The 22,862-nt window shown below is 56.0% G+C and overlaps 2 protein-coding genes and 1 long non-coding RNA gene across 11 annotated transcripts; 2 read left to right on the plus strand and 1 right to left on the minus strand.

Moving 5' to 3' along the window:
- The first annotated feature begins 145 nt into the window (after positions 1-145).
- Positions 146-13,800, plus strand: TFR2 (transferrin receptor 2). Of its 6 annotated transcripts, none has more exons than XM_029221982.1 (18): positions 146-163; positions 1,234-1,787; positions 1,888-2,074; positions 4,914-5,054; positions 5,135-5,246; positions 5,348-5,470; positions 5,866-5,982; positions 6,112-6,251; positions 6,619-6,782; positions 7,470-7,589; positions 8,228-8,310; positions 8,390-8,453; positions 8,542-8,609; positions 8,692-8,768; positions 8,860-8,944; positions 9,033-9,260; positions 9,589-9,729; positions 12,901-13,798. In XM_029221982.1, the coding sequence occupies exons 2-18, from the start codon at positions 1,514-1,516 to the stop codon at positions 13,180-13,182; spliced, it is 2,406 nt and encodes an 801-aa protein (XP_029077815.1). In that variant the 5' UTR covers positions 146-163; positions 1,234-1,513; the 3' UTR covers positions 13,183-13,798. The 6 variants fall into 6 exon arrangements, with proteins under 6 accessions (XP_029077815.1, XP_029077816.1, XP_029077817.1 ...); XM_029221983.1 differs by having other exon boundaries at positions 152-163; positions 1,477-1,787; XM_029221984.1 differs by lacking the exon at positions 146-163 and having other exon boundaries at positions 1,043-1,294; positions 1,535-1,787; positions 7,496-7,579; positions 12,901-13,800.
- A 4,539-nt stretch (positions 13,801-18,339) lies between these two features.
- MOSPD3 (motile sperm domain containing 3) lies at positions 18,340-21,515 on the minus strand. 3 transcript variants are annotated; one of them, XM_029221784.1, is made up of 6 exons: positions 21,394-21,515; positions 20,643-20,897; positions 20,371-20,446; positions 19,914-20,143; positions 18,687-18,851; positions 18,340-18,570 (listed from the first exon to the last, which is right to left on the minus strand). In XM_029221784.1, the coding sequence occupies exons 2-6, from the start codon at positions 20,845-20,847 to the stop codon at positions 18,539-18,541; spliced, it is 708 nt and encodes a 235-aa protein (XP_029077617.1). In that variant the 5' UTR covers positions 20,848-20,897; positions 21,394-21,515; the 3' UTR covers positions 18,340-18,538. The 3 variants fall into 3 exon arrangements, with proteins under 3 accessions (XP_029077617.1, XP_029077618.1, XP_029077616.1); XM_029221785.1 differs by lacking the exon at positions 21,394-21,515 and adding an exon at positions 21,303-21,342; XM_029221783.1 differs by lacking the exon at positions 21,394-21,515 and having other exon boundaries at positions 18,346-18,570; positions 20,643-21,128.
- On the plus strand, positions 21,405-22,679 carry LOC114894767. Of its 2 annotated transcripts, XR_003793306.1 has the most exons (4): positions 21,405-21,548; positions 21,751-21,965; positions 22,202-22,360; positions 22,569-22,641. It is a non-coding gene; the product is annotated as an uncharacterized LOC114894767 (long non-coding RNA). The 2 variants fall into 2 exon arrangements; XR_003793305.1 differs by having other exon boundaries at positions 22,202-22,679.
- The last annotated feature ends 183 nt before the right edge of the window (positions 22,680-22,862 follow it).

Here is a 22,862-nt window from a genome sequence, read left to right on the forward strand (position 1 = left end):
GGAAGTGGGAGCCGGAGAGAGGATGCGGCGGTAGGGGCGGGGCGGAGCCGAGGATCCGCCCCAGAGGCGGGGCCTGGGCGGGACCGGAGGTGGGATCTTGGGTGGGCGGGGCCTCGGGCCTCCCGAGAGGCCGCACTTAAGCACCCCTGGACCCACAGCTCAGGTGAGGCGGGACTGCGCTGTCTTTTCCGGGGCGCTAGGCGGTGACAAGAGTGGGGCAGGGAATGTGGCACCGGTACTCCCCAGCAGCTCAGAACTCTCCCAACTTGGGTAGGAACTGAGGTCTCCCAGGAAGACCCCGACACTGGGCCCTTGAGCCCTTCCATTCCAGAGCTCCTTGCCCCCTGCCTGAAACTGTAGGTAAAACTTAGTAGTTTGTGCCTGTGTTCTGAGGTCCCCAGACCCCAAAGAGATAGAAACCCGTGTGGTCCAAGTCCTTTGGTAACCAAAGAGGCACAGGTGCCCAGGGAGGACCATCACTTGTCCAACGTTACCCACCTCTGCCCGTGCCTTGGCCAGGATTCTTTCCACTGATGCCTGGTGGGCCTTGACCTACAGATCCCTGACTCCAGGCAGGATCCCCATCCTGGAGCACTCACCGGCCCTGCCTGACCATGTGCTCCCACCTCCCTCTGCAGCAGCCAGCAGGAGCCTGGACCCCCTTTGCAGCCTGATTCCAATGGGACAGGCACCCACATGGCCAGGCCAAACCCCAGGTCACACCACTGTGGCCCCTTCAGCTAGGGATCCCACTGGGAGGGCAGCTAATGTGTTACAGGGCTTGGGTATTGGGGAGCCCGCAAGCCAGATGAGGAAGGGGCAGAGGTGTTCATGGTGGGGAGCTTAGGAAGGGGTCCCCAAGGACATTGGGAAGGGAGGAAGCAGGAGGGTGGAAGGGGCATCCATATCTCCGCCTTCCCCAGCCATCAGCCCTCCTCCCCCAGCCTTGACGGGAACTAGAGGCCAAAGTCTGCCCCAAGGCCAAAAAATTGATTGTTTTGCAAGAAGAGGGCAGGAGTGGGACTGCGGAGGGATTGGCAGGGGAGGGCACAGCCCCTCATCCTCTAGCCTGGGCTGGGGGCCGTGTCTGGAAGGCTGAACTGAAGCCCGGACTGTGCCCCCACCCTGGGACGGGGGAGGCAGAGAAGGGCCTGGGCTCAGGCTGCCTGCCAGGGCTGATAAGGGGCCTCTTGGGGCTCCCACAAACGGTTTATCACTGGGGGTGGGGGACAGACTGCAGGGCTCAGGAGGGGGCACGAGCATGGAGCGGCTTTGGGGTCTACTCCAGAGAGCGGTAAGATAGAGTGGGGTTGGGAGACCCTTAGGCCTTCTCTCCAGGTCCTCAGTCCCCTCCCAAACCCCAAGTGGGCCCCTCCCCTTCCCTACCTCCTACTCTCCCCCCAGCCTAATTCTTGGGGCCCTCTCCCCTGCCTTGTGCCCATGGCACCCCGAAGTCACTGACCCTGTTATCGCCAGATTCCTCCCCATCCTCCAGGCCTCTTTCCCCGATTTCATGTCCACCACGCCCCTACAGCAAAGGTTGTCCCCAGGACCCTCTCAGACCATCTACAAGCGTGTGGAGGGCACCCAGCAGGGGCCCCTGGAGGAGGAAGAGGAAGACAGGGAGGAGGGGACCGAGCCACCGGCCCACTTCTTCCCCATGGAGCTGAGGGGCCCCGAGCCCCTGGGCTCTCGACCAGCTCGGCAAAACCCCAGACTCTGGGCACCAGCAGGACGAAGAGCCACCCCTTACCTGGTCCTGACAGCCCTACTGATCTTCACTGGGGGTGAGAGTCATCCCCACCCCCAGTGGAGGGGCTGGGCTGGGGGAGATATCTGGGGTCCAGAGAGGGGCACAAGGAGACTCTCCATCTTGCCACCCACCAGCCTTCCTCCTGGGCTACGTGGTCTTCCGGGGGTCCTGCCAGGCATGTGGGGATGACGTGATGGTGGTCAGCGAGGACATGAACCATGAGCTGGGCCCGGACTCCCACCAGGGCACATTGTACTGGAGCGACCTCCAGGCCATGTTTCTGCGGCACCTGGGGGAGGGGCGTCTGGAAGATACCATCAGGTGAGGATCAGCCAGTCCCATTCCAGGCCCTCAAAAAACATCACCTGCTCAGACTCAGCCTCCCTTCCTCTTCACCCGGGACCCTGAGTCCTGCCACCTGCCGCCCTGGCCTCCCTGCTCAGTGGTCCTGGGAAGGATAGAAGGCGTTTGGAGCTGAGGGGAGGGAGGGCAGCAGATGACACATTTGGAAGCTGAGGGAGCTACCTGAATGTGCACAGAGGGCTCCAGCATCCACATATGAAGTGGGACAGACCCAGAAAAGTCTTGAATGCCACGTTGAGGAGATTGGAATTTGACCTGTGGCAGTGGGGAGCTCTGGGGGTCTCTGAGAAGGGGGACTTAGGGAATCAGAAAAAGAAGCAAATGTATGTGTGGGCAAAGACCATCCCCCAATCTGTGGGGTCTGCCAGCCCAGCGTGAGCAGGCTAGCGTTTCTTTTGTCCTGCTGAGGTCACCTTTTCCTACTGGGATGGAGCTGCTCGGGTAGGTCCAGAGAAGAGGTCAGGAATCATTTCTTCAGTGGGTTTTCCTGGGTTTCCTAAGTGGAAAATTATATAATCTATATTTAGTGAGAGACGCATAGTTTCTTTTCCAATGCATATATCTTTTATATCTTTTTCATTTATTATTGCATTGGAGAGGACATGAATTTAGGTAATGAGATAGTAAATATCCTTGCCTAGTTCCTAACTTTCATAGGAATGTTTTTCTAATACTTTGTCATTGTTGCTTTTTTTTTTTTTTTGGAACCCGGGCCCTTGGCAGTGACCGCCAGGGAATTCCCCCAGTTAGATTTTTAGAAGTAAATTAAGGAAGTTTCCTTCTATTCCTAACTTACTGAGACTTTTTCTTTTTTTTTAATGATCAGGAAAGGAGGAACAAGAATCAATTTTTTTTCAAATATTTTTCCAGAATGTATTGATACGATCACATGATTTTCTTCTTTAAAGTTTATGTAGTCATTTGTATTAATAGATTTCCTTGTCTTCATGAGATCAACATAAACTTGATCAAAGTGTATTATTATTTGTTGATACACTGCTGGATCCATTTTGCTTGAATCAACAACGTGCATGTTTTTTTGTTTTGGTTTGGTTTTTAAATTAATTAATTTATTTTTGGCTGCATTGGGTCTTCATTGCTGCGCGTGGGCTTTCTCTAGTTTCAGCGAGCGGAGGCTACTCTTCGTTGTGGTGTGCGGGCTTCTCATTGCAGTGGCTTCTCTTGTTGTGGAGCACGGGCTCTAGGCACATGGGCTTCAGTAGTTGTGGCGTGTGGGCTCAGTAGCTGTGGCACATGGGCTCAGTTGCTCTGCGGCATGTGGAATCCTCCTGGACCAGGGCTTGAACCCGTGTCCCCTGCATTGGCAGGTGGATTCCTAATCACCGCGCCACCAGGGAAGTCCCTACATGCATGGTGGTTTTTGTTGGTTTTTTTTCTGTTGAGCAACACTTAGTAGTCTGGGTACAGCCTGAGCAAGTGGATGGTTTGACAGATCTACGAGGGTGGGGGGTGGCACTGTGGATGCCATCAAAGGGCAGGGAGGCAAGACGGGAGCAGTGAGAGGGAGCAGGCAATGAGGTGATGTATGACTCTAGGTTGGTTGGGGAAGGAAGGGAAACCAGGGAGGAGCTGATAGACCTGGAGAAATTGGACAGTGTGGAGTGCTCCATGGAGTTGCAGAACAGGTATAGTGAGCCTAAGGGAGTGAGTTCCAACCTGAAAAGCTCCGGTCAGGGAGTGAGATTCTGGAACTTTTAAGATTTATATGATAAACTGTGTCCTATTTATCTTGCAGTCTCCAGCACCTACCACCATGCCTAGCACTTAGTAGGTGTTCAGTAAATTGGATCAGTATGCCAGAGATGGAGTTCTGGGGACAAGATCCAGGATATGGCCAGGGAAGTGGCTGGCCAGATGCCAAAGTCTTCACTGAAAGTGGCTAAGTGACCAATTGGCTAAAAGATGACAGCAGCGAGGAAGGACAGAGGGTGGGACTGCTGGATGGCAGGGACTTTGACGGAAGAGAGTTTCATGGTCAGAAACGTGAACAGTGGAGCCAGAAGCACACCTCCTCTCTGGGCCTGGGTGGTATGAGAGCCTGAGCTGCTTTTTTCACATGTCCCGAAGGAGACCTGGCCTCCCAAGGGACAGCCAGGTTTCTGCCAAGGCAAAAGGTAGAAGGGGTATTCAGTGATGATGCTGAGAAGGGAAGTTTGCTTGCCATGGAAAGAGCACAGGTGGAGCTGCTTGAGAGAGAGGCCATGCAGGGGCCGTGCTGGCACAGGCAAGATGGAAGATCAGGGAGCGTTCCAGTGACAGCAGGCTGGCTAGTTAGGTGGTGACTATGGAAGAAGACAGGGCGAGGTCTCCAACCAGACAAGTGACCCCAGATTCCACCGGCAACCTTGGTGTAAGGTGTCTCTATTAGGCCCAGCTGGAGGATGAGAGAGATGCAGAGCCCCTCACCTCTGCCCAGATAGCCCTTTGGAAGAAAAGTGTTTTCATGCCTGGGGCAAAGCACAGGCTAGTGTGTGTATGTGTGGAGGGGAGAGTAGGTAGACTGGTGAGTTTGGCCTGACCTGTGAAGAACCTAAGGGGTGGTGGACAGGACCCCTGGCTATCAGAAGCTGAGGTTTAAGCAGAAGGAGGCCCTGGAGACCCTCCAGTGCAACCCTGGTAGTGATGGCAGGAGAGCCTTAAGAGCCCCTCACTGCCCGGGGCTGGGGCCACCCCACACCTCTGGCATCCTTCCCCTGCTCCCGCCCTCTCCTCCAGGTCCCCAGAAGTCCCTGCCCCTCTCTCCTCCTGCGCCCCAATCCCCCCTCTCCCTGCACAGGCAAACCAGCCTTCGGGAAAGGGTAGCCGGCTCGGCCGGGATGGCAGCCCTGGTTCAGGACCTCCGCGCGGTGCTCTTGAGCCAGAAGCTGGACCACGTGTGGATGGACACGCACTACGTGGGGCTGCAGTTCCCGGACCCGTGAGTGCATGGGGTGGGGTTGGGGGGCGAGGAGGGGTGGGCGGCCTGTGGGTGGGTCGCTCACCACCCCCGCTCCTCAGGGCTCACCCCAACGCCCTACACTGGGTGGATGCCGCCGGGAAGCATGGGGAGCAGCTGCCACTAGAGGACCCGGACGTTTACTGCCCCTACAGCGCCACGGGCAACGCCACGGTGAGCGCCTCCTGCCCGGTCCCCAGGATGGGGCAGCGTGCGCTTTCCCTGGCGGTGGAGCGGGGGCGCGCCTCACTGCCCTCCCCATCCTCCCTCCCCAGGGAGAGCTGGTGTACGCCCACTACGGGCGGCCGGAGGACCTGCAGGACCTGCGGGCCCGGGGCGTGGAGCCGAAGGGGCGCCTCCTGCTGGTGCGCTTGGGGGTGATCAACTTTGCCCAGAAGGTGAGGGTCCCTGGATGCGGGTTGGGGCGGAGCGGGGAGGGTGCCGGCTGGGGAGTCCGGGGATCGGATGGCGGCAAATAGGAAGCGTCTAGGAGGCGGTCACAGAGAGAAAAGGAAGAACCAAATGGGTCGTAAGAAACCGTTGGCAGGGAACAAAATCAGGAGGTTGGGGTGGGGAACAGAAACAGGAGGGGATGTGGGGTACAGTGAGGTTTGGGGGCTGCCGAGGCACTGCGGGAGGGCGGAAGGCGAGGTCCAGGGGGTGCCCACAGCCTCTCTGTGGATCCACAGCTGCAGATCAGAGGCCGTGCCATTCCACTTTTACTTGCTCCTTCAGCCTTTATAAATCCATTTTCTCTGGGAAAAGGGGTCCTTTAGCCACCTCCCTTCCCCAGGTGGCCAGTGCCCAGGACTTTGGGGCCCAAGGAGTGCTCATATACCCGGACCCGGCAGACTTCTCCCAGGGCCCACACAAGCTTAGCCTGTCCAGCCACCGGGCTGTGTATGGACATGTGAGTCTCGGGGAGCCAGTAGTGCCTTCCTGTGGTCCCAGGGCTGCACAGCCTGCCTAGGATGAGGCTGGCGCCCTATCCTGGGGAGCCCGGCTCACAGTTTCAGTGTGGGCAACCCTCTCCCCACAGGTGCACCTGGGAACGGGAGATCCCTACACACCTGGCTTCCCTTCCTTCAATCAAACCCAGTTCCCTCCGGTCCAGTCCTCGGGCCTCCCCAGCATCCCAGCCCAGCCCATCAGCGCGGACACTGCCTCCCTCCTACTGAGGTGGGGGCCATGTGGGGACCAGGAGGGGAGGAGGCAGGGAGAGGTAGGCTGCAGCTAGCCCATAAGGTGCCTTTGGGTGAACCAGAACAAGGTGGCTCTTCTGGGTGGGCGCAGCCTCTTGCCATTTGGTGAGTGGCGCTCCAGCTGGATATCACACCCACCTCTGCTGGGCACTCTTGAGCAGGACACAACCTGCACAACTGTCCAAGGCAGCCCTGGCTGCACTGGCCCCTCAGGCAGAGTACAGATGCAGAGAGCTGGAGCCAGAGGGTGTGAGGGAGAGAAAGAGTGAAGTGGGGGCTTTGGGCTCTTCCATAGCCTGGGACTCTCTGCCACTTCTAACCCTTTCTGCTCTACCCCTCCCCAGGAAGCTTGAAGGCCCTGTGGCCCCCCAGGAATGGCAGGGGCACCTCCCAGTCTCCCCTTATCGCCTGGGCCCTGGGCCAGGCCTGCACCTAGGGGTCAACAACCACAGGGCCTCCACCCCCATCAGCAACATCTTTGGCTGCATCGAGGGCCGCTCAGAGCCAGGTGTGCTTGCTTATCCAGCATCACCCACACCCTGCAGCGGGGGAGCTGGGCTTAGCAGGGAGGGAGGCTGGCAAGTTGGGGATGGGCTGGAACTGAGGGGGGTGGCAGTGAGGAGACCTCACGGTTGAAGCTGTCCCGAGACAGAATGGGCAGTTCTGCACAGTAGTGAGTTCCCTAGCACCAGAGGTGAGCAAGCATAAGTTGGGTGATGTTACAGCATGAAAGGGAGATCAGACTAGATAAGTGAGCCTTTCAAGCATAACTTGTTGTGGATAACAGTGGGGAATCAAAGTGGGTTCTTGAGCCAAAGAGTGTGGTACCTAGAAGCACTGAAGGAAGAGGCACAGGGAGGCCTGTGATGAGGCTCAGATGAGCATGCTGGTGGTGGGAGTGGGAGTGGGAAGGGTTAGAGAGAGATTTTAAACCTGTCAGGACTTGGTGAACAGAGGGGCACCCCGATCAGGCAGGTAATGGAGCCCAGAATGACCCCAGGCAATGTGATGAAGGAGCAGCCCACCCAGGAAGGGCCAAGGGGAGGAGAGGAACTCTCTTTAGGGGCAGCAGGGATTGCAGGGCTGGGGCTGCAGAGATGTGAGGGTCCTGCAGAAATGGACCCTCCTAGGGTCAAGGGAGAAGCCTCTGGGTTCTGCCCATGTAAGAGGTGGGCCCCAACATCCCCTCCCCCAGATCACTATGTTGTCATTGGGGCCCAGAGGGATGCATGGGGCCCAGGAGCAGCCAGGTCCGCCGTGGGGACCGCCATACTGCTGGAGCTGGTGCGGACCTTTTCCTCCATGGTGAGCAATGGTAAGGTCAGGGTCTGGGCCTGGGCCGGGCAGCTGGGGCTGTGGTCTGAGCTAGGACAGGGCAGAGAGGCAGTTATAAGCACAGGCTGGAGGGTGGCCACTGAGACCTGGGCTCCAAACCTGGCTCCTCCGTGTCCTGGCTGTGTGGCCCTGGGCAAGTCACTTCACCTCCATTTCCTCATTTTTTTTTTTTTTTTGCGGTACGCGGGCCTCTCACTGTTGTGGCCTCTCCCGTTGCGGAGCACAGGCTCTGGACGCGCAGGCTCAGCGGCCATGGCTCACGGGCCCAGCCGCTCCGCGGCATGTGGGATCTTCCTGGACCGGGGCACGAACCCGTGTCCCCTGCAGGCAGGCGGACTCTCAACCACTGCGCCACCAGGGAAGCCCCATTTCCTCATTTAAACATGAAAGTACTAATAGTCCATGTCTGAGTGAAGATTAAGCAGAGATTCCCTATGTAAGCAATCCCCATCACTGATACAGCTGAGTCAGGGCAGACCCAGGTGAGATGGGCTGGGATGGTGGCTTGATGGGAGGGAAGGAGAGATCCCAGGGGACCAGGACAGAGGAAGACAAAGAGGTGGGTCTTTGCCTGGCCCCCAGCCAAGCCCATCCTCCCTCCTTCCCCCCCGCCCCCAGGCTTCCGGCCCCGCAGAAGTCTTCTCTTCATCAGCTGGGATGGTGGTGACTTTGGGAGTGTGGGCTCCATGGAGTGGCTGGAGGTAACCTGGGGTCCTGGGCAGGTAGCCAGGCAGTGGGGAGAGGCAGGGGGATTTCATACTCCACACCCCCCACCCACAGGGCTACCTCAGCGTGCTGCACCTCAAAGCCGTAGTCTATGTGAGCCTGGACAACGCAGTGCTGGGTGAGCAGGGGCAGTGCCACCACCTGGGCCCCCTCTGGTGCACCCTGCCCTCCGGGCCAAGCCTTGAGCCCGGCATCCCTCTCCGCAGGGGATGACAAGTTCCACGCCAAGACCAGCCCCCTTCTGATCAGCCTCATCGAGAACATCCTAAAGCAGGTAAGAGCCTGGCCAGGAGTGGGGGATGAAGGGAAGCTGGTGGCCGCCAGAGCCTGACTGGTGCCCCCCACCCTGCCCCCAGGTGGACTCTCCTAACCGCAGTGGGCAGACCCTCTTCGAGCAGGTGGTGTTCAACAATCACAGCTGGGAAGCTGAGGTGTAAGTTGGGCAGGGAGGGAGGGAAGAGAGCTGGGGGGGATATGTGGGGGGACCCTGAACCCACACAGCGCTCCAACCTGCCCATCCCCAGGATCCGGCCGCTGCCCATGGACAGCAGTGCCTATTCCTTCACGGCCTTTGCGGGGGTCCCTGCCGTTGAGTTCTCCTTCATGGAGGTGAGACTTCCGGGCCCTGCCCCAGAACAGCAGCCCCTGGGCCTGTTCACACTGTGCCCGCGCGCCAGCCTCCGCCCTGTCCCGGCAGGATGGCCCGATGTACCCGTTCCTGCACACGAAGGACGACACCTATGAGAACCTGCACAGGGTACTGCGGGGCCGCCTGCCTGCCGTGGCCCAGGCTGTGGCCCAGCTCGCCGGGCAGCTCCTCATCCGGCTCAGCCACGATCACCTGCTGCCCCTCGACTTCGGCCGCTATGGGGATGTGGTCCTCAGGCACATCGGCAGCCTCAATGAGTTCTCTGGGGACCTCAAGGTCCAAGACGCCAACCCTGCTCCCGGCTTCTGGCGGTGGGGGGGTGCTATATCCCATTAAAGTTGTGCCCGGGCCAGGGGATCTGGCCCCTCTCCCCTTCGTCTAGGGCCCGTCTGGCAACCTGGCCCCTTTACTCCTGCCCCAGTCACTAAGCCCCTAGGACCCAGCTAGCACCCGCCCAACCGCACAGGTCTTCTCTCTCCCTTCATTCTGCCCCCAGCATTCTGTCCCCCTATACCTCCCCACTCCTGCCAGGCCCGGGGTCCCAGCTCCGTCCCCCAGCACCTGGGCCCCTGCCGCCGGCCCCAGCCCGCGCCTTCGCCCTCAGGCCCGCGGGCTGACCCTCCAGTGGGTGTACTCGGCGCGGGGGGACTACATCCGGGCGGCCGAGAAGCTGCGGAAGGAGATCTACAGCTCGGAGGAGAGCGACGAGAGACTGACGCGCATGTACAACGTGCGCATTATGCGGGTGAGGCCCCGCCCAGCCCGGCCGCCGCCGGCCGCGCCGCCTCGCCCTCTTCCGGCGGCTTAGGGCCCCTCCTTTCGGCCCTGCGCCAGTGCGCTGTCCTACCCTCGTTCCGCTTTCATTTGTACCTGTCCTCGGGGCGTTCCCAGTCCTGGACTCACAGTGCTTTGCTCACAGACCCGCCAAGCTGGAGCGACCACAGAGGCGGGCCCGCAAAGTGATGAGACAGGGAGGGTCAGCCCCTTAGCCACAGTCGCCCGGCCACCGAATGGCAGAACTGGGACAACTGCGCCCCCTCCGGTTCCCCACCGCCTCCTCTCCCTTCTGGAGAGAAGAAGCATGTCCATGGTGGTCCATGGTCTAAGAGGCACAGGATCATGGCTTGGGAGATGCAAATGGTGTAAACAATTCAGAGCGTAGAGAGCTCTCTTACTTCTGGTGAGATGGATGAAACCCAGAAAGGCTGCCTGGAGGAGGTGTCATGTGAAAGTTATACAAGATTATTATTCCCTCCTGCTTAGGTTTGAATACTTTGCAGCCTGCACCCCAGCTCCAGTTCCAACCCATCCTCTTCCTTCCATTTCCTTACCCCAAGAACTCAACCCTGCAGCCCTTTGATCTCTGGAAATGGGTGGGTAGGGACTGTAGGCGAGGGGAAAAGTCTATAGGGCAAAATGATAAGCAGGGCCATCCTCAGTGACTGTGGGGTGAACCGGGACCCCGCGGTGTACACATGCGCGGTTTGGGGATGATATGTCTGGCCCTTGCAAGGTCTTGTTCTTTCTCCCCCCTCCTTTTTCCTGTTGTGTCCCTGCCTGCTTCCCTTGGCATCACTCATACAGTCTTTCTGTTCGCAAGCCCACCCATCTTGCTCTTTGGTCCTGGCTCCTTTCTCCTGGAATGGGCGATTCATCCTCATTCACAGATCTTGCTTTAACCCCCGCTGTGCCAGACCCTAGAGACAAAAAAAGACACTCCCCTCACCCTATCCCTAAAGTTGCAATGTGCCCCCCAAGGGATAAAGGGCATCTGTGTGTAAGGGACAGGATTCAGACTCAGGGCTGGAGAGTAAAAGATGCAGGGCTTCAGAACCTCAAACAGGGCTGGGCCAGACCCAGGGAACTTTGTGGTTCTAACCCAGGGGTTGGTAAACTAGCCAGCAGGCCAAATTTGGCTTGCCACCTGTTTTTGTAAATGAAGTTTTATTTTAACACAGCCATGCTCGTTGATTTTTCTATTGTGTGTGGCTGCCTGTGTGCTACAGCAGCAAAGTTGAGTAGTTGCAACAGAAACAGTGTGGCCTGCAAAGCCTAAAATAGTTACGATCTGGCTTTTTCCAAAAAATGTTTGCTGACCCCTGCTTTAGACTATAATGTGGGTCTTGAGGAACAGACAGAACTTGGGTTGGTGCAAAAAGAGCATGTTTCAGGATGGAGACACCAAGAATAAGGGCATGGCAGTGCACTAGGCCTGGCTTTCCTTGGGAGTAGTGTGTAGACCAGCAGAGCCAGAACAGAAGCCCTGTGGAGGAGCGGAGGGGAGTGGGTTAGGGATCAACTATGGGGAGACTTGAATGCCAGTATAAGAAGTTTGGGTTCTGGGACTTCCCTGGTGGTCCAGTGGTTAAGACTCCTCGCTTCCACTGCAGGGGGTACGGGTTCGATCCCTGGTCAGGGAACTAAGATCCCCACATGCGACATGGCAAGGCAAAAAAAAAAAAAAAAAAGATGTTTGGGTTTTGAGGGTCTGGGCATCAAGGAAATTTGGAAGGTTTTTGAGCAGCCCGGTGATGTGGGCAAAGTGTAATTTTAGGAAATACTTGGCCAGAGTGTAAATGGCTTGAAAAGGGAACGAAGTTAGTGATAGCTGAGCTCTGGGTGGGTGAGGGGATTGAACTGGTGTGCGACATTTGGAAGGAAAAATGGACGGACTGGGTGTTGAGGGAAGAGGAGGAGAATAATAATAGCAGCTGCCATTTATTGAGGGCTATCACGTGCTAAGGCTTTACTTCACTTTCTCCCGTAGGACTCCTCCAAATCCTGTGAGTTTGCTATTATTGTACACAGTAACTGAGGCTCAGAGAGGCTAAGTGACTTATTCAAAATCACACAGTAAGTGGTGAAGCTGAAATTAAGGACCAGGCAGTCTGATCCTAAAGAGAAACTGGAAACCAAAGTCTGACCCTGTGTCCACCCAACTCTTATTCACCTTTGAGGTTGAGAGCCTGGCACCTGGGGTACGCCATGGTGCTCATGAGGGAAGGTGGGTGCGAAGGTCAGGTTTTGGAAGAAGTTGGTGTCTACATGTGTGTGAGGCTGTGGCTGGGTACCCCCTACCCCAGTGGGGAGGTCCAGCAGACTGGGGGATAGGATTCCAGGCAATGATTTGTGGAGTAGACTTGGCAATTGTCCCCATGAGGTCCCAGTTGAAGCCAGGGGCGTGGATGAGCTCTCTGAGTGAAAGGTGGAGGACTTAAGAAGACATGAGTGTGTGAGACCACCCCTAGAGATTCTAATTCTGCTGGGGTGGCACCCACGCAATGGTAATTTTAAAATCTTCCTCAAGTGATTCTAATGTGCAGCCAGGGTTGAAAACCATTGGATTGTAGGTAATGAGAAGAGGAGAAAGTAGAGGTCGAACCCTGGGCCTGCCCACAGGTGGGAACAGAAGGAACCGGAGAGGCTGGCAGAGAGGTGGGAGAACTGGGCTGGGAGCGCGGCCATCTCAGGAAAAACCGACAGCATCTGAGTCAAGAGGGTGAGGACCCAGAGTCAGGCACTTCATTAGGGCTGGCCTGTCCCCTTGTCGTTTGAATCTGGGTTGTGGACATTCACGCAGGTGGGCAGGAATGACTGGGGTATGGGGAGGTGAGGAACAGCAGGACGATAGACGGTTCTTTGAGGCTTTGGGCAGGGAAGTGAATGGGTGAGGAAGAAAGATGCAGGCTTGGAAGCTCAAGGGGTAGAAAGAAAGGGATCCAACCCAAAACACAGTGGGAGGACGTATCCTACCTGACTACTGATGACGTTACAGAACGACCATTCCTGATTGGGTGGCCGAAGGGAGGTGGGACTTAAAGAGACTGCTCAACAATATTTGTTAAGCGCGCATGAGGTCCCAAGGTTGGTCTGGAACTGGTGTTCGGGCTCCAACCACATCCCCTTCTCGGCGCAGGTGGAGTTCTACTTCCTGTCCCAGTACGTGTCGGCGGCCGACTCACCGTTCCGCCACATCTTCCTGGGTCGCGGAGACCACACGCTGGGTGCCCTGGTGGACCACGTGCGGCTGCTGCGCTCGAGTGGCCCTGGGGCCCTTGGGGAGGAGGCCCAGGTGGCGCGGGGCCTGGGCTTCCAGGAGAGCCGCTTCCGGCGCCAGCTGGCCCTGCTCACCTGGACGCTGCAGGGGGCAGCCAACGCGCTGAGCGGGGACGTCTGGAACATCGATAACAACTTCTGAGGCCCGTGGGCTGGTGGGGTCGGGGCACATGCCCCTGACCCCTGCCGAGACCGCCTGCTCTCCCTTCGAGTGATTTCTGGGTGACCGAGATGCCTGTGCACCACCTCCCATTGCTGACTCATTTTTAGCCCTTACCGTACCTCCAAGGGCCCCAGCAACGACGCCAGCGCAGACCCCCACACACCCCAGGCCCTGCAACGTAGGAGTAGGTGAGCAGTGCCTTCCGTAATGGGATGGTCATACTGTCAGCTAATCAGGGAGCAGCATCTGCTCTCTCAATCACAGCCCCTTCCTCTTCAGGAGCAGGTCCCCCCTCTATAGCTAGAGACCGCTCTGGAAGGTTTCCTAGGCCCTGGGGCCTGGCCAGCCTTCTTGGTGGGAAAGATCCGCTGCGACCATAACTTTATGGCCAACCCATGTCCTGCAGTGGGAGGGGCTGGGGTTTGAACCTCAATAAACCACCTGTGGCATCTGTTGTTTACAGGCACTTTTATGCGTCTTCCTCACCCTCACCTCACCCAGTCATCCCTCCCTTGAGAGCTAGGGAAGGGTTGGGCAGAAGGGGCCAGAGAGGATGCAAGTGGGAATGCTGTCTCCATGGGTTAAAGAGCTGTTCCCATTACCTGAGGAACTAAGGAGACTGCCTGAGGAAGTAAGGAGGGTCCTTCTCCAAAGACCACCACGGGTGGGGGGCTGGCTCTGTACCTTCTCCTGGGACCAGGGACAGCTACATAATTTGCAAGGCCTGGTACAAAATGAAAATGTGGGGCCTTCTGTTCAAAAAGCAAGATTTCCCTGGTGGTCCAGTGCTTAAGACTTCACACTCCCAGTGCAGGGCGTGTGGGTTCAATCCCTGGTCATGGAACTATGATCCCGCATGTTATAAGGCACAGCCAAAAAAAAAAAAAAAATTGTTTTTAAAAAGCAAGAACAAAGCTTTTTTCTTTCTTCCACAGTCTCTCAACCTGTCATGGTGGTTTTTAAGTTGTTATTTAATGTCCAGATCCCTGAGACAAGGAAATACTCTGGGGCAGATCCCCATAGGCACGCAGGGTTCTGCCCCATGACTTGCTATAGATAGCACATATGCCCAACCCTGACCCAGACCCAGACCTGGACCCTCCGTGTGCCTGCACCCAGGTCCCTACTGGGGAAGGAGGGTGGCAGCTGTGGTTGGGTGGGGGCAGGGAGCCAACAGGTGAGAACCCATCCAGGGGAGGCAGGACCCCCAGCACATGCTCCACTGTCTCATCGGGCTACACTTCCGAAACACAAATTCAGAGGTGAAATCATTAAGAATTTCAAGATAGAGACCGCAGGGCACTAACCCCTAAGCACAGGGCCCCATTTGGAGCACAGAGCCCTGTAAGACTGCATTGATTACACAGCCATTATATTAGCCCAGCCAGGGACCTCTCTCGCCTCTTGGGTCCCCTTCGGCCAATTGTTGTCCACTGAGGTGGAAGCTGCAGGAGAGCAGGGAATTACAGGTGCTGCTGCCACCACTTTACCTTTAATCATGGTCTCAGGAGGCTATGGCCCTCGTTCTTCCCGGCAGCTGCGTAAATCCTAGGGTCCGCCTCTCAGGCTCCTGGTCCTCTCTTGCTCCCAGTATGGCGTGAGAGGTCCTAGCCTGCTCCTCAGGTGCTGGGAAGTGAAGGCTTCTTAGTTTATGGCTTGGGATGCTCCTGGGTTCCAAGATGAAACTGCATCCTCCTTACCTCCCTGAGTCGGACTTGGTGGGTTCTCAGGAGCCTGGACTAGGGGTCAGAAGCCTCCTCGACACCTTACTTCCCTGACATACTGTCCAGAACAAATTTCCCAAAGTTGTTTCTCAGCCCTTCTCCACCTTGTCCATTTGTTCCCTGTAGTAGACAGAATAAAGTTCTGGACAAAGATGTCCACATCCTAATACCCAGAATCTGTGAATGAACGTTACCTTATACGACAAAAAGGGCTTTGCAGAGGTGATTAAGTCAGGGATCTTGAAATGGGGAGTGTTTGGGGCTGAATTGTTTCCCCCCAAGTTCCTATGTTGAAACCCTAACCTCTAGTGCCTCAGAATGTGTTTGTGTTTGGAGATAGGGCCTCTAAAAAGGTGATTAAAGGACTTCCCTGGTGGCTCAGCGGCTGCCGATGCAGGGGACACAGGTTCAAGCCCTGGTCCAGGAAGATCCCACGTGCTGCGGAGCAACTAAGCCTGTGCGCCACAACTACTTAGCCTGTGCTCTAGAGCCTACAAGCCGCAACTACTGAGCCCACGCACCACAACTACTGAAGCCCTTGTGCTCTAGGGCCTGCGTGCCACAACTACTGAGCCTGCATGCTGCAACTACTGAAGCCTGCACGCCTAGAGCCTGTGCTCCGCAGCAAGAGAAGCCACTGCAATGAGAAGCCCGCGCTCCGCAACGAAGAGTAGCCCCCGCTTGCCGCAACTAGAGAAAGCCCACGCGCAGCAACAAAAACCCAACGCAGCCAAAATTAAAAAAAAGAAGTGATTAAGTTAAAATGAGGCCATCAGAATGGGCCTAATCCAATCTGACTGACCTCCTTATAAGAAGAGGAAATTGGATGCACGGAGAGACACCAAGGATGTGCGTGCACAGGAGAAAGACCATGTGAGGACACAGTGAGAAGGGTGCCACCTGCAAGTCAAGGAGAGTGGTTTCAGGAAAAACCAAACCTGTCGGCGGCTTGTCTTGGACACTAGCCTCCAGAACTGTGATGAAATTAATTTCTGTTTTTGTTTTTGTTTTTTACCGTACGCGGGCCTCTCGCTGTTGTGGCCTCTCGCTGTTGTGGCCTCTCCCGTTGTGGAGCACAGGCTCCGGACGCACAGGCTCAGCGGCCATGGCTCACGGGCCCAGCCGCTCCGCGGCATGTGGGATCCTCCCGGTCCGGGGCACGAACCCGTGTCCCCTGCATCGGCATGCGGACTCTCAACCACTGCGCCACCAGGGAAGCCCTAATTTCTGTTTTTTAAGCCACCAAGTCTGTGGCAGCCTTAGCAAAGTGACACAGGGTGATTATGCTGGGGGTGGGGGTGGGGGACGTAATCACCAGGGTCCTTATTTTTATTATTTATTTATTTATTTTGGGCTGCGTTGGGTCTTCGTTGCTGCGCACAGGCTTTCTCTAGTTGCAGCAAGCGGGGGCTACTCTTCGTTGCGGTGCGCGGGCTCCTCATTGCGGTGGCTTCTCTTTGTTGTGGAGCACGGTCTCTAGGCGCATGGGCTTCAGTAGTTGTGGCGCGTGGGCTCAGTTGTTGTGGTGCACGGGCTTACTTGCTCCACGGCATGTGAGACCTTCCCGGACCAGGGCTCGAACCCGTGTCCACTGCATTGGCAGGCGGATGCTTAACCACTGCGCCACCAGGGAAGTCCTCAGGGTCCTTATTAAAGGAGGCAGGAGGATCAGAGATAGAGAAAGGAGATGTGACAACAGAAGCAAAGGGTCAGAGTCAGAGATTTGAAGATGCTACACTCCTGGCTTTTTTTTTTTTTTTTTTAGTGACCTAAAACAGTGATCATTTGTTATTTCCACTCTTTGGCTTTAAAGATGGAGGAAGGGGTCACCACCCAAGGAGTGCAGATGGCTTCTAGAAACTCGAAAAGTCAAGGGAACATCCTCCCCAGGTGCCTCCAGAAGGAAGCAGCCCTGCTGACACCTTGATTTCATCCCCAGAAGACTCATTTTGGAGTTCGGACCCCCAAAACCATAAGAGAATTAATTTATGTTGTTTTAAGCCACTAGTTTGTGATAACCTGTTACAGCAGCCACAGGAAACTAACACCCACCCGCTCCAAGTACTGCCAGCTCAGTATTGTTTTCTAAGAAATTTACTTAAAAAAATGTCTGTGGGGCTTCACTGGTGGCGCAGTGGTTGAGAGTCCGCCTCCCGATGCAGGGGACACGGGTTTGTGCCCTGGTCCGGGAAGATCCCACAGGCCGCGGAGCGGCTGGGCCCGTGAGCCATGGCCGCTGAGCCTGCGCGTCCGGAGCCTGTGCTCCACAACGGGAGAGGCCACAACAGTGAGAGGCCCGCGTACCCCCCAAAAAAAAAAATGTCTGTGACCCAAGCCCCTCCCACCCCTATAGCTGCCCTTCATAGCTTTGTCTCAGAAAGCCTCCTGATCCCGCTGGCAGCAAGGCCGTTTCCCAGCAGATATCCACAAGATCATTAATGTGCGATACTTCAGATGCCTTTTGGGGTCCTGGGCACAGACAGCCCAGTGTGGATGGTTTTGTGAGGGGTTTGCTGGACCGTGGGGAGAGCCCTCACATCCTAGACACAGGCTGCCATTCTCTGCACAGGATCAGGCTCACATGTCACCGGGGCCAGTTCTGGGTGTAGGAAGGGCAAGGTCCCCAGGGCAGCTCCCAAGGCCCCCAAAGTAAAGCTGGAACAACTGATAACCTTCCAGCAGCATAACAGACTGAGTCTGTCTTAACGTTATCTTGCTAATTCTTGTTCCCAATCAACAAACTTCCAGTGTCTTTGGCTTCCCTTCTTCCTTTCCTCCCCTCTCACCTTACATCTGAAGGAGGGCTGGAAGCCTGCCTTTCAAGGAGCCCATTCTTTTCCTTTGCCCTAACTTCTCCTGCCTGGTTAGGCTGAGGTTATGGCAGGCAGTGCCATCTGTCCCCGTCTTGTCAGAGACCTTGGTGTTTCTGACCCACAGGGGTTGAGGTCAAAGGAAGAGACAAAATAAAAGCAGGTAAAGGGACAAAAAGGCAAAAGAGGATTCTGGGGGTGGGGGGGGGAAGCCCCCAGGCAACCCTGGCAAGAGGCTCTGATGGCTCAATATGGCGGGACCTGAGTTCTATAGCAGGTGGGAGTAGGTGGTATCGGGGTTTGTTTCTTTTTAGTTTAAGGCATGTTGGCTTAGGGGCAGGATCCTATCCCTAGGATAGGGCTAAGGGGGATCTTAAGAATCAACTTTCCCAATTCCCTCATTTTAGAGGCAGAAACTGAAGCTCAGGGAAATTCAATGACTTGCTCAAGGTCACACAGTTTTTTTCGGTGCAGCACCAAGCCTAAGACTCTGATCTTCTAAATCCTCACTGGGTCTCTTCGCTCCCCGATGTTCGAGGTCCCCTGGGAGTAGGAGGAACTGGAGGAGAGAAGTGGGAAGAAAGGGGCATGTTCCTTACATTTCTCAGTTCAATTTTACAAATTTATTTTATTCAGCTTGGAAAATGAATACAAATCCCTGGGTTTTGGGGGGAAGGGGACGGGCAGGAAGAAGGAAGTAGGAGTTGAGGCAAGGTTATGAGCATCACAGTGAATGTCTCACGTCCACGTCCAGGTCCACGTCCCTGCCTGGGGAGGGGGCGTGGAGGTTGAGCAGGGAGCTCAGGTCCGGAGGAACACCATGGTCAGGAGGCCTGGAGAGGGGAGGAAGAGCAAGGTCCTATGTGTAGCCCGCCGGCTCTGTACGCCCTCTTTCCAGCCCCCGCTCTCCTCTCTCCGGGCCCGGATCCCCTACCACCACCGTGCTCACCCAAGACGTAGGCTGCCACCAACTTCTGTCCCAGGGAGACGTGAAGGATTTGGGGCAGCTGGCTGCCAAGTTCATCCTGGAGCGGCAGCAGCAGGAAGGCCACAGAGACTGTGCCCATCAGCAAGAAGAGGAGGAAGGAGCTGGTGGCCAGGTGCGGGAGGGGGTCTGGGAAACAAGGCCCATCAGGATCTCTAGCCTCCACTCCTGCCCAGCCCAACACCCTTCAGGGAGGAGGCTGAAGATGGAAGGTGTACCCACTTTCTGTTGGACATTGGAAGTGTCCTCTCCTCCCTGGAGCCTTCGTTCCCAAAGCCTCAGGAAACCCTCTCCCCTCTGGTCCCTCATCATTTGTTTTCTCTCCTCAACTCTGCCTTGATTACAGGCTCCTGTGTATCTGTGTGCCAGGCAGGGACCTCTGTCTCCCACAACTTGGTACATAATTGCTCAACCCGGTTTCTTATTATTTATTTATTTTTTATAAATTTATTTATTTATTTTTGGCTGCGTCAGGTCTTTGTTGCTGCGTGAGGGATTTCTCTAGTTGCGGTGAGTGGGGGCTACTCATTGCGGTGGCTTCTCTTGTTGTGAAGCACGGACTCTAGGTGCGCGCGCTTCAGTAGTTGTGGCACGTGGGCTCAGTAGCTGTGGTTCGCGGGCTCTAGAGCACAGGCTCAGTAGTTGTGGCGCACAGGCTTAGTTGCTCCGTGGCGTGTGGGAATCTCCCCAGATAAGGGATCGAACCCGTGGACCCTGCATTGGTAGGCAGATTCTCAACCACTGCCACCAGGGAAGCCCCCGGTTTCTTACTGAACTGAACTGAGCTGACACATGATGGGAAGTACTGAAGTCAGAGCTAAAGGAAGAATTTTTCTCTTTAAGTGGAGGCCAGAAACCAAGGAAACTGCAAAGTCTGCTTTTTCCCTAACCTGATATAAAATCTCAATTTCTAGAAATGTTTCCACCAAAAAGCAGAAAACTGAAACGGAAGGGAATTCCCTGGCGGTCCAGTGGTTAGGACTCCACTCTTTCGCTGCCAGGACCCTGGATTTGATCCCTGGTTGGGGAACTAAGATCCAGCAAGCCACCAGGCACAGCCAAAAGAAAAAAAAAAAAAAAAAAAAAAGGACTGAACCGGAAGACCTCTTCAACTCCAACTGAGCTCATCTCTAGGGTCATGCTAGGTCCTCCCTCCTTACAGAACTCAAGAATTCCCATCCCTAAACTCACTCTCTGGGAAGTGCTGAGCCGTGGGTGGTGCTGTCCAGGAAGGAGGCTCTGGGTGCGGCGTTGGGTCAGGCTGTCCCTGAAGCTCAAGGGGGTACGCTGGGGCCCTCAGAACCGAGGTGATGTCCTTGCGCCCCACCACTCGGCCGTCTGTTCCCTCCTCAGACAGCTCAATGCGGAAGCGGTCCTGGACGTCATAGTGGCTGGGATTGGGGGCCACGTGGCGAATCACACTGGTCCCAAGAAAGGAGAGCGGCCCATTGAAGGGCAGTGAGAGGCAGTGATCCAAGAGGATCCAGGCCCCACCCTCCCAGGAAACTTTCCCTTAGGGACACAGACAGAGGGTGGGGTAAACAGGTTGAAGAGGACCTGGTCTGAGGCTTAAGTCACGGCACAGTAAATCAGAGAAAGGTGGCAGCGACCCCTGGCTTCCATCAGCCTCCCCACCCTCTCAACTCACATGTCAATGCGGGACTGAGGCTTCACATATCCTTCCGCGTCAAACACTGTGTATTTGGCAGGTGCTGTGCACAGGACTGAGGCGGAAAGGCACACAGAGACCGACTATTGCCTCAGACAACCTGCACAAGCCCCGCCCATGGAGTCCCCCCTGCCTTCTACCCCAGGGCTGGACATCCGACCGTACTCATCTGACTGCTCCAGCCCACCCAGCTCCCCAGTGTTCTACCGCCAGCCCCCAGATCCCTAGCACGAAGCGCCCATCCCCATCACCTCGGAAGCGAAGCGCTGCTCCCGTGGGGTTATAGAGGGTCAGCAGCTGCCGAGATCCACTCCGCTGGTCCGCCCTGAATACTAGATCCGGGGGAAAGACGAGGACCGGGACAACAGGTCCCGAGGGAGGAGGGGCGCCCCGGGACCCCCGCCCAGGAGCCCCCGGACCCACCAGCTCCTGGTCCTGGGGCGCCCCACGGCGCATGCAAGCTCTGGGCGGTGGAACATCGGAGGGCAGAGCTCAGGGGACAGGGCCTGGAGTATAAAGCCGAGGGGCGAGAGGGGCGAAAGGGAACGGGATGAGATCGTAGGGCAGGGCCTGGACTGATGCCGCCGCCGCCTCGGAATCCCCCTAGATGAGGGCCCCGCAGGCCAGGCCCAGGCCCCCCAAACCCTTCCTCTCCACAGCTGTGCCTCAGGTCCCTTTAGGCCCCGCCCCCAAGCCCTACCTCGAGGGTCACGCCCACCCCGTAAACCCAGCCCCTCCCGGCTCCCAGCCCTGGCCCTAGTCCTCAGCCCCAGTTCCCGATCTCCATAAGCCCCGCCCCTCCCCGCCCCTTCCGGGCCTCCCAGGGCACCCGCCCCTCTCTTCGGCCCAATTCCGCTGGCCTCCGCGCCCTCTTCCGGAGTTGCCCTTTCCGTCTCCTGCTCTCCCGAGACCTGTATCTGTGCCTCCGATCCCCCCCTGAGTTCGGGCCCGCGCTTCTTCGGGCTTCCGCCTCCGAACGGCCGCTCACGCTACGAAGCTCACCTCTGGTCACAGCACCTGCCAATCAACCTGTGGCCGGACCAGGGCTGCCATCTTCCCGGCAGACCGTTTCTGCTCTTCCGCCGTACGACCTCTGTCATTGGCCAGGGCGGCCTCGTTTCAGCTCTAAGTATACACCGATTGGTGCACCTAAAGAGGTGATTGGCTTGATCCCAGTGACGTAAAACTTTACGAGCGTCTCTGGCTAGAACGCTAATCCTGGAATAAGTCGGGCGGCGAGGTCGGGGGGAGGGGCCCGGGCGAGGAGGGGAGTCAGGCATTGTTCCTTCCTCCCCACTCTGAGGCCGTCCAAATCACTAGAATCACATCCCACAAGGGAGCCCTCTTTCTCCACTTCAGTTCCAGGTTCTCCTAGACGCTTCCAAAGCAACGAAAGCCGTTTTCTGTAGTACGAGTTGGCGGTTGCTCCCAGTTGGACTCGGTTCGTAGCCCAGGGCACTTCTCTTGATTCCTTCCTGAACGGAACTCATATTTGAAATCACTCATATTTGCAGAGGGAATTAGTATTCAGAATCTTCAGCTCCCCTTACAGACGAGGAAACAGCCTCGACAAGGTGAGGAATCTCACGCATTTGGTTAGCAGCGGAGCAAAACAAAGTTACCTGAAAGCCTTCTCTAAGCACCCTATCAAATGTAGAATCTCCCTTTGCCTGTCCTCTTATCATGCTTTTGTTTTCTTCAGAGCACTCCTAGAGCTACTTGACATCATGTTTATTTTAGTTTATCTCTGCTCAGGTAGAATTTACTCTCCTGTCCACAAGAGCAGCGACTTTGTTTTGTGTATTTTCAGCACCGAAAACAGTGCCCGCCATTTGGAATGCACAAATGAATGGGTGACTAGGATGAACTTCTGAGCTGAGATCTCACTGAAGTTAGGAAGTGAGCCAGGAGATGTCTGTGGAAGAGAATTCCGGATAGAGGGAACAGCAAAGGCAAAGCCCGGAAGCAGGTGTGTACTAGAAATGGCCGAGGAGCCAGTGTGATGGAAGAGATTGTAAGGGGGACAATATTCAGAGATGAGATGAGGTGGGAGGGAGGACACAGATCACCTAGAGCCTTAGAGCCCACAGTAGGACTTTGGATTTTATGCTGAGACTGATGGGAAACTATGGAAGAGTTGTTTTAATTCCTCTTTTTTTTCTTTTTGGCTGCCCCAGGCAGCTTGCAGGATCTTAGTTCCCCAACCAGGGATTGAACCCCAGCCTTCAGCAGGGAAAGTGCTGGACTGCCAGGGAATTCCCTTAATTTCTTTTTTTTTAAACAGCTTTATTGAGATATCTTTGACATATAAAAATTGTATATATTTAAGGTGTACAACTTGGTGTTTTGATATATGTAGACATTGTGAAAAGATCACCACAATCAAGCTAATTTACATATCCATCACCTCCACATAGTTAGCATTTTCTGTGTGTGTTGAGAATACGGGAGAATTTTGAGCAAAGGGGTGA

This window comes from Monodon monoceros, unplaced genomic scaffold, assembly GCF_005190385.1.
Source record: "Monodon monoceros isolate NGI ecotype Baffin Bay Population unplaced genomic scaffold, NGI_Narwhal_1 Super_Scaffold_13, whole genome shotgun sequence".
Lineage (NCBI taxonomy): Eukaryota > Metazoa > Chordata > Mammalia > Artiodactyla > Monodontidae > Monodon > Monodon monoceros.